Source organism: Ctenocephalides felis, unplaced genomic scaffold, assembly GCF_003426905.1.
Source record: "Ctenocephalides felis isolate EL2017-DRISC unplaced genomic scaffold, ASM342690v1 CF-g0.4_SCAFFOLD_03571, whole genome shotgun sequence".
Classification (NCBI taxonomy): domain Eukaryota; kingdom Metazoa; phylum Arthropoda; class Insecta; order Siphonaptera; family Pulicidae; genus Ctenocephalides; species Ctenocephalides felis.
In genome coordinates, this window is record NW_020539725.1 from 61,044,916 (window position 1) to 61,062,157 (window position 17,242).

Genomic DNA, 17,242 nt, shown 5'->3' on the forward strand with positions numbered 1-17,242 from the left:
CAATAGACTTATAAGTAGGTCAAACAGCACATCCTTATACACTTAAAGTACTAATTTTTTTGATTCTCTAGAAATTGTTTAGAATATACCTTACTTAGCAAAACAACGTTTGCCGGGTCATCTAGTATATATATTTATATTTATTTAAATATTTATTTATATTTTCATTCATATTTATATTTATATTACGAAGTTTGTTTGTTAGTAATATATAGTTCGTTATAGGTTAAGGTTTGTTAGTAATATAAATATAAATATGAATGAAAATATAAATAAATATTTAAATAAATATAAATACATATATACTAGCTGACCCGGCAAACGTTGTTTTGCTGAGTAAGGTATATTCTAAACAATTTCTAGAGAATCAAAAAAATTAATACTTTAAGTGTATAAGGATGTGTCGTTTGAATGCTATAAATCCCATTAGTTTGTTTATATTTTGTCTGAAAGTTTTATACACTTTCTATTTTATTATTAAACCATGGTATAATCCAATCTATCCAAATCTTTTTTGGTTTTTCGACTTATTGATTACGTTTCAAGTTTTTCAGATTCTTTTTAGATTTTGGATTTTGTGTATAATTGTAAATAATACTACAGAGCTTATACAAAATTTTTAAATTTCTACGAGAAGTGATAGAAAATGAATCTAGTATTTCTTCTTTGACCTGCTCTTTGAGAAGTTTCAAGTGTCATTCGATGAATTAAAAGTCCAATTTGATTTCGTGCAAATATAAACTATATTGTGAAAACCAAACCAATTATATCACAACAAATAACAAATTTCAAACGAACAATTATCTGACTACGTCCAGTAAAACAGTCAGCTACTGCATCATTGTAGAAATGTGCTTTTTTGATGTCTTTCAAAAAAAAAAAAATAGGTTTAATGTCTTATTTTAATTTTAAAGATATTTTACGAAATAATTACAATTTTAACTAATGCCTACTACCAACTACCAACGGAAGAAAATACCTTTATTATGGATTTTGAAAGTTTACCGTTTATCGCCTGATAGCAAAGTCATGAGAATCAAGGTTATAGCTGGTTATACATCTTTTTCCCTCTACTTTCAAATTTAGGTTCTGAATTTGAATAACATAAATAAAAAATAATATAACCGAGAAAATGTTTTATAAATACCAATGAGTATATAATTATACAAATGAGATCTTTCAGAGCACCGTGTTTAAGAAAAATATGCCAAAAAGTGCATTTTCATATTAACATTTCAAAAAAGTTGATATTGTTGAGTTTGTAGTAACACTTGCGGCTCTATTACATGATTTTACTGAATTGCAAATTTATAGCAGTTTTTGTAAGAAACATATGTGATTTTATATTTTTATAATTTAGTACATATATTAAGAAATAACATACTAAAATTTTGGAACTCCAGTATAACGTTTTATATTTTTAAATATTTTTCAAAATACTCATCAAACCGTGGACTTGCAACTATTGGAAACTAGATATGCAAGAGTGCATTTGTTTACAAGATTGCGTTTTTTATAGCTTTTTTTGTTAGAAACATATGTGATTTTATATTATTATAATTGAGTACATATGTCAGGTAATAACATACTAAAATTTTATAGCTCTAGTATAATATTGTATATTTTTAAAGAGTATGCACGTGTGCATTTCAATTTTTTAGTTTCTTTTGTTAGAAACATATTTGATTTTATATTTTTATAATTCAGTACACATATTAAGAAATGACATACTTTAATTTCATAACTGTATTACAACGCTTTATATTTTTAAAATATATTTTAAGCCGTCAATTTGTTTACGTCAAGACGTTTTTGTATATAAATAAAACTACAAACAAAACTACTTACTACAATTTAATAATAATTAAATAATATTCACGTAAAACATTCTAGTAAACGTAATTGAATATCATCTGTCAAAAACGTTTGACATTTGACGTATTAGCCACCGTCCATTGTTTTATTCAAATTACGCTTCTACAAAAATGTTCAAATTAAAAATATAAAGTTTGTACGCGATTTTGAAATAATATCTCACCTTTTCGACAACCTACTGATTAGTATGAATTTTCCAAGACTAAGACTGGCCAAATCGGTTTAGCCGTTGGGTCAAAAAAGCGAAAGATGAAGTATGTTTGTTCGAACAAGTTTACATAATACCACCGAGTCTGCGCCCTACAATAACATGATCTGTAGACCGAATTGCTCTTAAAGTGTCAAAAGTAAGTTTTTCGTTTTATTTGTAGAATTTGACTGTCCGTTTGGAAGAAGTAGAAGTGAATGCTTTGGCTGGAAGCAGACGTGCCATCAGCAAATTGGAAGCCCGTATGCGCGATTTGGAATTGGAATTGGACGAAGAGAAGAGGAGGCATGCCGAGACCATCAAGATCCTGAGAAAGAAGGAACGCACCGTTAAGGAGGTCAGATATATTACCAATATATTTTGCAAGTTGGCAAGTTAGTTACTATATTTCGTTTTTGTTTAGGTGATGATCCAATGCGAGGAAGACCAAAAGAACATTGCCTTGTTGCAAGACTCCTTGGACAAGACCACACAGAAATTGAACATCTACAAGAGGCAATTGCAGGAACAGGCAAGTTTATTAAAAATTAGTAGTGCATCAAAAATTTTAGAAGCTCGAGAAAGAAAATTTAGGTTTTTTGGAGAAATTTGAATTTGTTTTGAAAATATTGATTGAAAAAAATTCTTTTTTTTTGAAAAATTTTGAAATTTCTTGAAAGTTTTTAATGGCCATTCACATCTGTGGTTTTAAATTACAAAACATTTGATTTCCGATCGCTAATTTATATATAGCTGAGAATCTTGACACTAATGGACAGGTTGATGTTATTTACACTGACTTCAGTAAAGCTATTGACAAAATTGATCATAACATTTTTCTTACTAAATTATCTAAGATTGGTCTTAATTCTTCACTTATTTATTTTTTTAAGAGTTATCTTCATAATCGTAAACTTTTTGTCTATCTTAAAGGATTTTTGAGCAATATTGAAAATATCAGTTCAGGTGTTCCTCAGGGATCCATCCTTGGCCCACTGCTATTTATTATTTTTATTATTGACATATCTGATATTATTAGCTGTCCACATTTATTCGCAGATGATCTCAAACTATGTATCAAAATAAATTCTATTGATGATTGCTTATTTTCACAGTCTCAACTTGACTCATTCCACTCTTGATGTGTCTATAACAAATTGATTATAAACTGATAAAATTTCTAACACCAGCATTGATAGATGTAATAAAATATCAGATTTAGGAGTTTTATTTGATTCTGGTTTGTTTTCACGGATCATATAACTGATATTTGTAATAGAGCACATAAATCTTTAGGTTTGATATTGAGAAATTGTAAACAGTTCAAATCTAACAATGCATTTCTTTGCATGTACTATTTTAATGTACGTTCAAAATTAGAATATGATTCGATTATTTGGTGTCCTCATCAAATCAACAACAACACGATAGAGAAGGTTCAGCGAAAATTTCTGAAATATCTTTATTAAAAAACATTTAAAATTCACCCTGAATGTGGCTTTGACCACAACACTTTAGTAAAAGAATTTGGTATTCCTTCTCTTGCCTCACGTCGATTTGTCTGTACAATGATGTTCTTATTTAAACTTTGCAATAATTCTATAGACTGTCCTCTTATTTTTAACCAACTATCCTTTAATGTTCCAAGGTTCACATTTATTTTTCAATTATCCTACTTCTAAATCTAATTTTCTCTTAAATTTTTAACTTAATTTTTAACTTTAACTTAATTAATAATGAAATAGATATTCACAACACTTCACCTAATCAAATAATCTCCATCTGCACAAGTTAACCTTTTTATTTTCTTTTCAAATATCTTGTTATTTTATCTTATTCTGTTTATAAATAATATTGTTACGTTCGGCATTATATGTAATTTTATGTTAAGCATTTTATGTTAATAACTTTATATTGTAATTTTGTATATATTTTAATTGTTATTCATTATGTAAAATAATTGTATTTATGAGTCCCCTTGGAAGAAATCTGTGGGCTATATATTTAAAATAAATTAGTAAAATAAATAAATAAATAAACATCATCGAGAGCGAATGACGAATCTTTGGCACTCCACTCTTATCTTATCTTATCTGCCGTTACGCACTTCCGTTACATTTGTACGAATTTACACACCCTAGTCGCGCCTAAAAAGTTTTACTTCAAAAAACATGAGCTTACATATACTAGTTTGTTAGATGTTTTACTTTTCATTCAAACCGTACAATCACACAGATTAATACTTTGACTTGGACTAACTGAAATAAAATTACACGTTAATATAATAACAACTATTTGCCTCACACCAGTATCTATTTATTCCAATTTAAGTGTTTCGTCCTCGTAAGAAGTAGGAACGAGTATTTCTTTATTTACAAAACAAGTAATAGGGTGAAACTTATCCTAGTATTTTCAACTCAACTTTTACCAATTTCTGTTTTATTTCCTTTACCAGGAGGGCGTTTCCCAGCAGAGCGTGACCCGCGTGCGCCGTTTCCAGCGCGAATTGGAGGCCGCCGAAGACCGCGCCGACACCGCCGAGAGCAACTTGACCTTGATCAGGGCCAAGCACCGCACTTTCGTCACAACATCATCGGTGCCCGGATCCCAGGTCTATCTTGTCCAGGACACAACCACACAATAAACACACAAAACTAAACAAACAGCAGCAGGAGCAGGAAGAAAAAAATACTATGAAAATAATACAAAAAAATATTAACGGAGAGAAAGGTCTCGAGGTTGAGGTATCATCATTATCATAAATTTATTATTATTAACGACATATGATTTAATATTATACTGTATTGTAACGCTAACACAAATGTATAATGTTAAATACACGACAATTTGTGGCAACTCTGTTTCGACAATTTGATTTTGTTTTTTTTTGTTATTTACCTTGGATGACGAAGTTAAATTGGCTTAGTATTATTTAATTTTAAATAATATTCAAAACAGCTGAAAATTTTTATTAACGATTCTTTTAACGACAAAGTTTAATATATACGTTTAATATTATATATATATCTATATATATATATATATTATATATAATACTTGTTATTTATGAGAAATTTTAATATATAAGTTTAACTTAAAATCGAACTTTTGTTTCAACACATTATTATGAATTATTGTAATTTATTATAATAAATAAATATTAAAAACTATTCAGCTTTCTATTTGTACCCAATCGAGTCTAATTGTAAGTGAATTTTTTTTTTAATACAGTATGTTAAGTTAGGTACTTTATATATATATATATATATATATATATATATATATATATATATAATATTTTTGCAGCCCAATTGTCGAATTAAAAAAAAAGATTAAATACAAAATTATTTATTCCACTAAACGTTTCGACACTTGATGTGTGTCATCATTCAGTAATCTAAAAAACATATAATATAAATACAAAGTTGATGATAAATATAAATATATAAAAAAGGAGAAAATTATACATACCAAACCAGGAAAAACAACAGAAAAAAATAATTATGATGTAAAATTGATTGAACACTAAATTTGCGTAAAATAATAATATACTATTATATTAACAAACAAGAAATTGAAGGAGCACATATTACCCTCTTATATTTAATGTTATTGACAGCGGTGCATTATGAACACTGATCAAGGTTAGAAAGCAAGTGTGGTGAAGGAGTGGGAGCGGGGTGATACATATTTATAAATAATATAATATTACATATTTGTAATATTTTTGCAGCCCAATCGTCGAACTAAAACCCCGTGGTTTTTGGCAAAGGTAGGTCCAGCAGTTTTGGAGGTACAGTGCTAAATGTTAAAAAAATGACAGTTTTTGAGAGAACTAAGCATCCGATTTAAATGATTCAAAGAACTTTCTGCTTATTTCAACAAAATAAGGGAAAAAAATTGTTTCTAATTTTTTTTTTTGCAAAAAATATTTTTGTAATTTTGAATTAAAAATTCAAAAAATTACCCAGGATAAGCACAGTCTAAGCGCCACTCTGGTACAAATATTTACCCGAGTGCGTTTAGACTGTTTATGTACTGGAGCCATTTTCCAATTTTGTGAAAACTAATGAAAAATGTGAAAATGCCGCCAAGCTAAGCACAGTACAAGTGACTATGTCGCACAGAATTGTTTGCAAATGCGTTTAGAATGTGACTATACGGGAGCACTTTTGCAATTTTGTGTAAATTAGACAACTTTCAAATTTTTTGAAATTGAATTCGAAATGAAATGACGATTGTTAATGTTCGTGGAGATAAATTGATTTATTTATGATTCACATTTGATTTGCTCAGATATAACAAACTAGAGCAAAAATAATTAACCTTACAGTATTTGTTATTAACGTTTAAAATTTCTCGAATATTTCATTACGGTACGGGAAGTTCCAGCAATTTGCCTTAAGACAGGATGCCATACACCACTAGTTTTGTTTCGAAATTACGTTAAAGATTCATTTTTAACGTCGCACATTTGACAGATAACGACATTCATGTTGACAGGTGATTTATAGGTTAGGTTTGCACATTGTGAAACTTGTACTTTTAACATTAATTTAATATATTAAATAAAGTGATAATAAATGTGTGTTTGTTGATATAATCAATGTTATAAAGGCGTAGGCATAGTGTTAAAAATGTAAGTTGGGTAGTTTAATTTATATTATATCACTTTGTATAAAATTTCAAATATTTACTTTTGCACTTCAAGGGTCAAATTCTTGAAACTTTTAAGCCTTTTTTTGCTTTTTTTTATATTTTAACCGATAACACAACATTACACTATATCATGTTAATTTAATTAATTATAAAAGTCTGTTGATAAGTACTTGTGTATCTGTCCAAATCCAAATATCGAAAAGTCAAATGTAAAATAATAAATAATGTCAAAGTGTAAATGTCAAAATGTAAATAATGTCAAAGAATAGTTATCCTACTTCAAGTTCAAGTACTTTTATTATAAATACTTATTAAATATAAAATCTAAATCTAATGCAATATACAAACATGTAAACAAATAATACATTTAAAATTACATATTTAATTTGAGCCACTAATAAGAATTCTTACTGTTACTTATATCGATTACATTATAGTACACTTAATTTATAAATAAATATAATATTTGCTAAAGACTTGTATAATAATTATAAAACTTATGTTATATTATGAATTATAAGTTTGGCAAATTGCCAATTTTTAATCTTAACATTTAATCACAACAATTTTAGCACAAAGTTTGCAAAATAAATACAGTCAAAAGGAATACTACAGTAAGAAATTTTATAAATTATATTAACTTATGTATTGTTCTTTTTTAGGTTTCATGAATGGTTTGCAAGTGAAGGAATAGAAAAAAATGTCGAGGATTATTCAGCAATTGTCAAAGACTGATCTTAAAAAGTATGTTGATATGGAATTATATTCAATTAGTAAATATTTATATGCTATCTTATTTATATAAAAATATATTATATATAAATATATATATTTATATATAATATATCTCATTTATATATAGCACGATAAATGATCATTTACAGACTCTGATAGACAATTATTTGATTACTTATATTAATGACGGATGTTTGCGCATCGGGCGGGAATATGGATAAAATATAATTAATTATGTCGCTATCAAAATCTGATAAGGGGCTTTTGACCCGCAATTTTGAGCTTTTAATTTTATTCTTTATTATTATGTAAAATATAGTTGTTAATAATACATGGCTAAGACAACATCGACGTTTCATTTGAGTTTATTATACAGCTATATTGATGTGGAACCGCCATATTCGATTTGGAGAAAACATTTGTTTGTTTTCATTATAATAGTATAGTAGTATAACATAGCCTTAGGACGGTGTATTCGTCTGTTAGATTAAATATTAATTTTATTTAATTTGTCGAATGCAAACAAGTACATTGTAGTTATTACAAAGTAGCAAGATATTCAATCAATAAAACATTTAATATACATTTTATATCTCAGACTTATTTATAAATCTATTTCTTCTGCTGTCGAGTTATTATTATTGAAATTATTCAAATAGTGTGCCCTTAATTTAGGGATTTATGCTACATTAACACCTTTGTGTTAATATAGCATAATAGCAGCATTTATTTTCTCGTCTCCAGTAAAATGAATATTCTCGGTTTCTTTTTCTCTCGTACTAACACATAACAGGAGACAGATGTTTAGTAAAGATGTGAAGGCACTTATTACAACGAACCTAAAAAAAAATAACATTAATAATTAATATACTCGTTTATTGTCTCTAATTACACTCTTTCTACAATATTTATTTCTATATGTCACTATTGGTTTCTTTCGCACAATATACATTATTCTTTTGTCATTCCATGCTATTTACGTCAACATAATTATCTTTCAATACATTTGTACTAAGCGAGCTTAAAAAAGTTTTACTTCAAAAAATTCAATACTGTTTTTTTGCATGCTGAAAGGTCTTTTCGAATGGAATCCGAATATTGTAATAAACTACGTGGTTTGTCCACAAAATATACGCGTTTTACGAATTTGTAGTAAACGAGATTAAAGAAGTTTTACTTCAAAAATTGTTGATTGTATGTTTTATAGGATGTGGGATATCGTTTAAAAGGTCTCGACGAGTAGAAGACGGTTTTTACAAAAAAAATTATTATACAGTGAAAAAATGTTATATGCATAACAATATTCCATTTCTTAAAATATTAAAATGCTAAAATTCATTGATAATTTTTAATAATTGATGTGTAAAATTTTTTTATGCGCTTTGAGACCACAAAATATACACTTTTTACGAATTTCTAGCAAAGGAGTCTAAAGAAGTTTTACTTCAAAAATGTTAGATTGTATGTTTTATCGCATGTTGGGTATCGTATGAAAGGTCTTTATGAATAGAATTCGAATATTGAAATAAACTACGTGGTTTGTCCACAAAATATACGCTTTTTACGAATTTGTAGCTGAGAAGTCTAAAGAAGTTTTACTTCAAAAATTTTAAATAGTATTTTTATAGCATGTTGGGTATCATTTAAAAGGTCTTTTTGAATAGAATCCAAATACTGTAATTAACTATGTGGCTTGTTCACAAAATATACGGTTTTAATAAAATTGTAGTAAACGAGCTTAAAGAAGTTTCACTTCAATAAAATGGAGATTGTATCTTTTATAGCATATGGGATATCGTTGAAAAGGCCTCGACGAGTAGAAAACAAAAAAAATGACTATATTGTAATAAAAGCTACAAATTGCATTGCAAAAAATATTAGAATGTTAAAATTGATTGATTTTTTTAGGTGTAAGATTCTTTTAGCAAGTACTATATATAATAAAGTTGTTTTAGGACGTCCATCCATTAATTAAAACTATTTTATTGAAGGAAAATGTTTAATTGTCAAACGTTTCGAGTCCTGATTTGATCCATCTTCAGTGCATACAAACAATTTGAAGAAAAAACAAAAAACATGGAAAATATAATGCACTAATTACTATCGAAGTTACAAAGCACGACTTTTAAAAAACTATTAAATTAAAATAAATATTAAATTAAAATAAAATAAATGAAAAAAAAGGTTTTAAAAAAAGAACTCTTCTCATCGAGACATATGTTATATATTTGGAAAAAAATTACTAATAAAACTAGTAATAACTAATAAGACTAGTAAATTTAAATTATTCATTGTATCGAAGGCTTTTTCACAGGCTAAATTTATAAGTAAGTATATCTACATTCTTTTTCGGAAAAAATTGATTTTTGACACAGATAAATTTTATAAATTGCCATGAATATCATTTCATTGAATTACGTTAGTATGACTGTTTTTGTTTATTATTATGCTATGATGCCAGTTCTCAAATAGAATGGGTATGTTATGGTAATGCTATGTTACGGGTCTATCTTTGTATGAATTGGTAATAACTGACTGTCGAAATGCATTTAAGAGATTATCTCCTTTGAGATATCACTCTTATTTTTTATTGTTTGACGTTTTATTTAAGATCGCATGGCCATTTTTTTTTTAATTTTTGTGTGGGATATTCAACATCACATATGTGCCATCAGAAAGTTCCACTTACGATAAAATTGATATTTGGCATTTATGCATTTGGAAGGTTAGATTTCATGTCTGATCGCACGGCAAATACATAGTTTGTTGACAGTTCGTCACCTCCATAACGTTTCTATTTTATCCGAAAATTGAACCCTTAGATTTTCTGTCTTACCAAAAAGAGCTGCCAAGTTGGGCTTGTCCATCGCTCGTCCAAGCATTTTTCTTATCGTCTTGTGTTAACATGTTGTACCTCAGACACAAGAAGAATTGTGCAAGCCAACTTCCAATTGATATGCACTGGCCAAGAACTGAAAAAAAAAGATTTATAATAATTATTTCTTTAATATAATCAAAAACCAGCAATTCCGGCCACGCTTTGCTGAGGTAAATTTCTTATTCTTAATAATCATCAACGACATTGAAACGTTAAAACTGATTACTTTGGAACCAAGTCGATTTCATATGGACACGATGAGCAAATTGAATTTAAAATCGGTTCAGAAGTTTAGGACAAATATGCAATTCGGGACAAACATTGTGAAACACAGATAAATTGATCAATCGAAACGAATGCAGAAAATAGTCGCTATAAATCGTGCCCTACACGAATTTACAACTCTAAACTCATTTTCACTTGAATAATATGTTTTCTATGGAAAATAGCCGAATCGAGGGCACTAAAAAAGTGTGAAATGGAAATGGGAAACCTCTCACACTATTCTTCATCGAATTGAGTTAAAGTTCGGATCTGCCCTAGGGCAGTACTGCCCATTTTATTTATTAATATACATGGACTTTTCAAATGTGTCCTGATCATAACTTCCAACTTCTGGTGGACATTATCGTTTCTCTACAATTTTCTACTGCTGTTTTAGAGATAAAAATTTCCATGAAGATTAGCAGTGGTGGATTAGACTGACTATATATACATATACACACACATATATTTATATATATATATATATATATATGATTCTGAATTTGATGTTGACATATGTATTAACAAAGTCTAATAATCGGGCATAACATCAATAAAAAACATGAATTTCTTTCAAAAATTTATTTTAAATTCATACGTTTCGGCTATAATCCTAGCCTTCATTCAGTGGAAAAATTAGTTAATCTTAGTGTTAAATTGGAAGATTTTAATAATCCATGGTATCAAGATATGGTAATGTACTGCACTATGTATTATAAACATTAAACTTGTAATTACACGATATTTTCACAAAATACTAATTTAAAAAATCGTGTGTTGTTCGTAGACTGGTTGAAGATATAATGGAGAAAGGACATTTTGAAAAATATTTAAATATTATCGGACCTAAATATTAAAACTATATCGGATTAAAAAATATTATCGGACAAAACATTTTGGCACAACAACATCAATTTAATTATGAATATTCTAACAGATAACTCCTATCCCTTAAAACTTATAAACTTCGTAACCAGTAACAGACCTTTAACCAATACCTTTTGAACAAAATGGACAATTCTACAGTACAAAACGATTTACCTGACTCAGAAACTCTTTCTGGTGTAATATGCTTGCCATACATTAAAGAATTGTATATTCCTTAGAAAAAACTTTTTTATAAATCCGACTTGTAAACAATTTTAGTACAACGACTAGTACTATTTCTACCAAAACAAAAACCCCTTTTAATATCGAACGACTTACAAATCTCGTCTATCAAATTAATTGTCTAGATTGTAATTTAATTTACATAGGAGAAACAAGCCAAAACTTAATGAAACGTTTACAACAGCATAAAAACAATTAAAAAAATCCAAGACAATTTAAAACTATGATTGCGGAGCATATTTATACTTTAAAACACAATATGGACTTTTCTAACCCGACTGTACTACAATTCGAACAAAATTTATTCAAACGAAGAATTATAGAAGGATCTTTTTTAACTATTTACAGCAATGAAATAATAAATAAACGGAATGAACTTAACACGCTGTGCGACACAAATCTCTTTTATTTAGATAACATTTCCAAATTTCTAACAAAACAATAGAAACGACGCGCAAAGGACTCGCAATTCGTTTCACACATGTGTAGAATCTTGGTGAAAGATATTTTTTAAAAAGTCCTTTTTCCATTATATCTTCAACCAGTCTACGAACAACACACTATCCAATTGTGATTTTTTAAATTAGTATTTTGTGAAAATATCGTGTAATTACAAGTTTAATGTTTATAATACATAGTGTAGTGCATTACCATATCCTGATACCATGGTTTATCAAAATCTTCCAATTTAACACTAAGATTAACTAATTGTAAGTACTATTTACTATTTTATTAATTCTTTTCACTCCAATTCAATTGTTTTAGTTTTTAATTTTATTTTAGTTTCCACTGAATGAAGGCTGGGATTATAGCCGAAACGTATGGATTTAAAATAAATTTTTGAAAGAAATTCATGTTTTTTATTGCCGTTATGCCCGATTATTAGACTTTGTTAATATATATATATATATATATATATATATTATTTACGGTGATTCCGTTGGTGACATAAAGGCTCCTCAGCCTCTTGGCCCTTCTCCTGCACTGATGACGACTGCACAAATTCCTGATGCAGCTGCAAAAAATATACCAAGGGCCAAACCGCTGACACAGGACAACCAGTACCAGTAAATCAGGAATTCGTGGTCCATCCTCATTGTTCGAATTACTAAAAAAGTAAAGGAACTAGGTGTAAATGACATTTAAAATAAATCAGTTGGTCAATAAGAATTGAGATAGATTAGTGAATATTGAGGAAATGCTTTAAGAACTATTTATTAGCTTACTTGAAAAAATCATAATTTATCTTCTATATATATAAAAATAAGTCGGACTTTCCTTCCTGACGATATAACTCCAGAACGCGGAACCGATTTCGACAATTTTGCATTCGTTGGAAAGGTCTCGGGCTCCGCAAGCTAGAACTTCACACACCGTAATTAAAAATTCGAGTAATGACATTAGTGCAAATTATCAGAATTATGCTGGGTTAAGTCAACGAGCAATTCTTGCCGCAAAGAACAATGATGTACACGCACTGAATTTCACCATTCAATCAAAAATTGCTGGCGATTTGGTTACATACCAATGATTCCGACTGATCTTCCGTTTGACTTCAAACGATTGCAATTTTCAGTTCGCCTTGCCTTAGTGTTTGCGGGATAAATTTCAAATAGATTATTTAGAAAATCATTGTTTTTTTAACATGGGCAGTTATACGTTGCCTGTTAACGAGTTGAAAAACCATCCGCTTTGTTTGTGTTAACGTCGGACCAAAAAACAAAAAATATGGTTCACTAAAGAGCACTTCAATGAAAAGGATAATTTGCGGATTCACTTTCATTTACTTAGAGAAGTTCAACTAGAAAACACTTCATTTTTGTAATCGAAATAAAATCATTACTGTTGTATAATAAAATCAAATTTTTCCTTTTCAAATATAAAACAAACAAAAAATTTCTTCATCTTTCTCACGAAACCATCTGGTGGCGAAACGGAGTTCGTCGGGTGTGCTAGTCATTTATAAAAATGTCTGGGAAAATAAGGGTTTTTGTAAGGATAATAAATAAAAAACATTAGGGTTCTACAACTTTTACCGATAATAAATTTATTTCTCCTATTTATTTCCCCTCGTGTATGATTTTCTTCTAATTCTAATTGCAATAGTAACAACAAAATGTGTTATACATATATGCGAAAACGTAACGGATTCGCGATGAATTTTCGAATTAATTAGAAACAGATTATAATTATAATTAAAACAGAACTGAGGCGAGAGATTATTTAACGCAGATTAACAACAATTGCACGAACGAAACGAAACGAAATCTTTACGCTCCATAAAACACTCGTAACTGTTCAGGAAATAGATATTACTATTATTATATATATATATATATATATATATATATATAAATATATATATATATATATATATATATATACTAGACGACCCGGCAAACGTCCTGTTCCCGCGTTTACATTTTTTTAATATCCAATACTAATGTTTACCCTTCAATTAAAAATAATAGTTATTGTTTTTCGAATTACTATTTACACCAATATATGAGTGATGTTAAATGTAGTACTGCTTTAAATAAAATGATGATTTTCAATTCCCACAGTTAACACTTTAATTATCCCTTTGACAAATATTAAAATATGTTCAATAAAATTGTATATTAAAATTTATACACTGCAATTAATAGAACACATTTATTTCCAATAGCTCAATTTATTTAATGCCAAGGGTTATACAATTTTTCAGTCATACCTGTAGATGTGGATGTATATATGAATGATTTTTTTGTTTATTCACGACTAAAACATTGATTTTCCAAATTTATCACACAAAAAATCATCGTCTGCCTTTGTGATTTATAGCATAATATATACATATTGTAAATTGTAGTCTTTTAAAAGGTATAACAAATTCAGAAAGGATTAATATATAGCATTTTTCTACCCAAAATAATTGCTTCAATAATGTTGCCTACAGTTTTTATAATTTCGTACCATATTTTAACTGGATTTTAGTAATTTTAATATCTAAATTACATTTTTTTCTCCAATAAATCAATATACATTATTGCTTAAGTTTATATTTGAAGTGAATTAATTTGTCAAATCCTGTTCACATGTGCTCTATTCAACCTACGATCAGCAAAATTATTGCAGTGAATGGAGAGGAAAATAGCATGAATTTTTTACAATTTTCTTGATATTTTGGAGATTTGCTAATTTTAATCTTAAGTTCAGAAGTGAAAACAATTTGCACTTTGTCACCACCCCCGCATTAATTGGATTGTAACTCTTTTAATTCTGATTTTATCAAAACTTGTAATATGCTATTTTAAAGGTGATTTAATGAGCTAAAACTTTCTTTATCATGAATTTTACCGTAACTTCTCTTATTTTGAAATGGAAAAGGATTGAAGGGTACGAAAGACACTCTGTTATAAACAATTATAACTCTATCAATATTTGTGTATAGGAAAAATAATATACAACAACAATTAGTCAGAAAAAGACCTCAAATTTTTATATTTATATACTTTTATACGTATTCTTTCAGAGATATTATAATGAGAAATTGGTTGTTTTTTTTAATGTTTTTTTTTTCATGAAATCATGAGTTTTTTGAAAATCGTTGGTACTAAAGTTGTGGTATTTTCTAGAATCCATCAAGATCTTTTAAACCAAGTTAATTCTAGATGGAAAACGATTATTTTCAATTTTGGTGGAAATGGCACTCATAAACTTGAAAATTTGCTTTAAATGCAAAAAAAAATGTATGTGTCTTTCATTTGCACGATAGCTCACTCATTTTACATGCAGAAATACTCATTTTAAAGCTGATTTTGAAAAAACAAATCCTACTAACGAGCAAATTAAATAGCAACCTAGATGATAAAAAGTGAGACCTGATAGAAATGGAGTATGTCTCTGTACAGATCAGAGATGTGGACTCTAAAGATGGAAAAACCAAATTTATATCTTAAGAGGAATGAAAAAAAAATGAATTTGACCTACACCTACAGTGTCGATTCATTTTGTTGAAATTATTTTTAGTAATAGAAATATTCTAATAATTATCTCTAAAACTTTCAAATGTTCAAATTCAAAATTAAATTTTGTATGAAAGTATTTATTTTTAAAGACATTTATTTATTTATTTACACTTACCATGGATATAATCTGTCCTCCAACCGTAGGCGACATTTAATTCTTTTTTGCCGAAGAATAAACCGAGATTTATTCTACCTTCGGATTTCCTGAAAAAATAATACAATGTATTCATAAAATATTGCCATTAATGGGCCAATACAGACAATAACATAGCGTTGTTATGACAACGCTATCTTATCCTTCTTTCTTGGTACTAAAAACTGTGGTAATGTCTATCTATTTAACAAAGCAAGAAAGAATGTTATGATGACTGGATTTTTATAAAATACAGTTTTATGTGTAATACATCTGATCCTGGTTTTACTATAAATAAACAAGCATAACATAGCATTATCATAACAACGTCTATGTTACTGCAGAATTGACCAATAAATCTTTACTTTATTATATATTAAATATTAATATTACAACTTGATTACATTTGAGTAATTATTTTATTACCGGCGTTGGCCTGGTGGCCGTAGCTTCGGCCCATTTGTCGGTCGAAAGGGATGACACCAAAAGGGCCAGACTTAGGCAGCTCCCTAAAAAGGTGCTGAAGACACAAACCCTGGTCCTCAAATCCATTTTCGGTTTCTGGGAAAACAAATAATAATAAATACATCACTACAATAGAATTAGAGTCTTATGAAAAGGAACTGGTTTGAATAGAAATTTGTGATAGGAGGGTGAAAGTGAAATTTAGGGGGGTTGGATTTATTGAGGAAATGAATCTAAGAAATTTCACTAGTGGTGTATGGCATCGTGTGCTTCGAAGCAAATTGCTGGAACTTCCCGTACCGTAATGAAATATTCGAGAAATTTTAAACGTTAATAACAAATAATGTAACTTTCATTATTTTCGCTATCTTGTTATATCCGAGCAAATCAAATGTAAATCAAAAATCAATTTATCTCCAGAATATTAACAATCGTCATTTCATTTCGAATTCAATTCCAAAAAAAAACAATAGTTGCCTAATTTGCACAAAATTGAAAAAGTGCTCCCGTTTAATCACAGTCTAAACGCATTTGCAAATAATTCTGTACGAAATTTTCACTTATACTGTGCTTAGCTTGGCGGCATTTTCACATTTTTCAATAGTTTTCACAAAATTGGAAAACTGCTCCATTACATAAACAGTCTGAACGCACTTGGGTAAACATTTGTACCAGAGTGGCGCTTAGACTGTGCTTAGCCTGGGAAATTTTTTGATTTGAATTTTTAATCCAAAACTACAAAAATATTTAGAAAATCAAAAAGTTAAGGCAAAATGCTAGAACTTCCCGTACCAAAAACAATTTTTTTTAAAAGATTAACAGTTTTGAAACAAAATTTACTCTGAAAAAATTAGATTTTTGAGAAACTTTGAATTTTTGGCAAAAACTTACTTTTTTTCGAAAAAAAAACTTTTTGAAGAAAAATT

General features: G+C 28.4%; 2 protein-coding genes across 2 annotated transcripts in view; one reads left to right on the forward strand and one right to left on the reverse strand.

Annotated features, from left to right (window-relative positions):
- Positions 1-4,918, forward strand: part of LOC113384409 (paramyosin, long form-like) — a gene marked incomplete in the record, with an annotated part of 49,783 nt that extends 44,865 nt beyond the window's left edge. The window contains 3 exon segments of the mRNA XM_026622121.1: positions 2,247-2,420; positions 2,487-2,594; positions 4,518-4,918. Of these exon segments, the coding sequence (XP_026477906.1) occupies positions 2,247-2,420; positions 2,487-2,594; positions 4,518-4,706 (471 nt within the window).
- A 3,241-nt stretch (positions 4,919-8,159) lies between these two features.
- Positions 8,160-16,440, reverse strand: LOC113386426. The gene is made up of 5 exons (XM_026624207.1): positions 16,256-16,440; positions 15,834-15,922; positions 12,639-12,752; positions 10,293-10,428; positions 8,160-8,295 (listed from the first exon to the last, which is right to left on the reverse strand). Exons 1-5 carry the CDS (start codon positions 16,438-16,440, stop codon positions 8,160-8,162), a joined length of 660 nt encoding a protein of 219 aa, XP_026479992.1.
- Positions 16,441-17,242: the final 802 nt, after the last annotated feature.

Excerpts from the sequence above, each read along its gene's own strand:
- LOC113386426 (XM_026624207.1), bottom strand. The coding sequence starts at position 16,440 with ATGTATTTATTATTATTTGTTTTCCCAGAAACCGAAAATGGATTTGAG. Across the intron at positions 15,923-16,255 it reads AATAAAATAATTACTCAAAT|GAAATCCGAAGGTAGAATAA; the intron begins GTAATCAAGTTG and ends TTATTTTTTCAG. Across the intron at positions 12,753-15,833 it reads GAGGACAGATTATATCCATG|CGGTTTGGCCCTTGGTATAT; the intron begins GTAAGTGTAAAT and ends GTCCTGTGTCAG.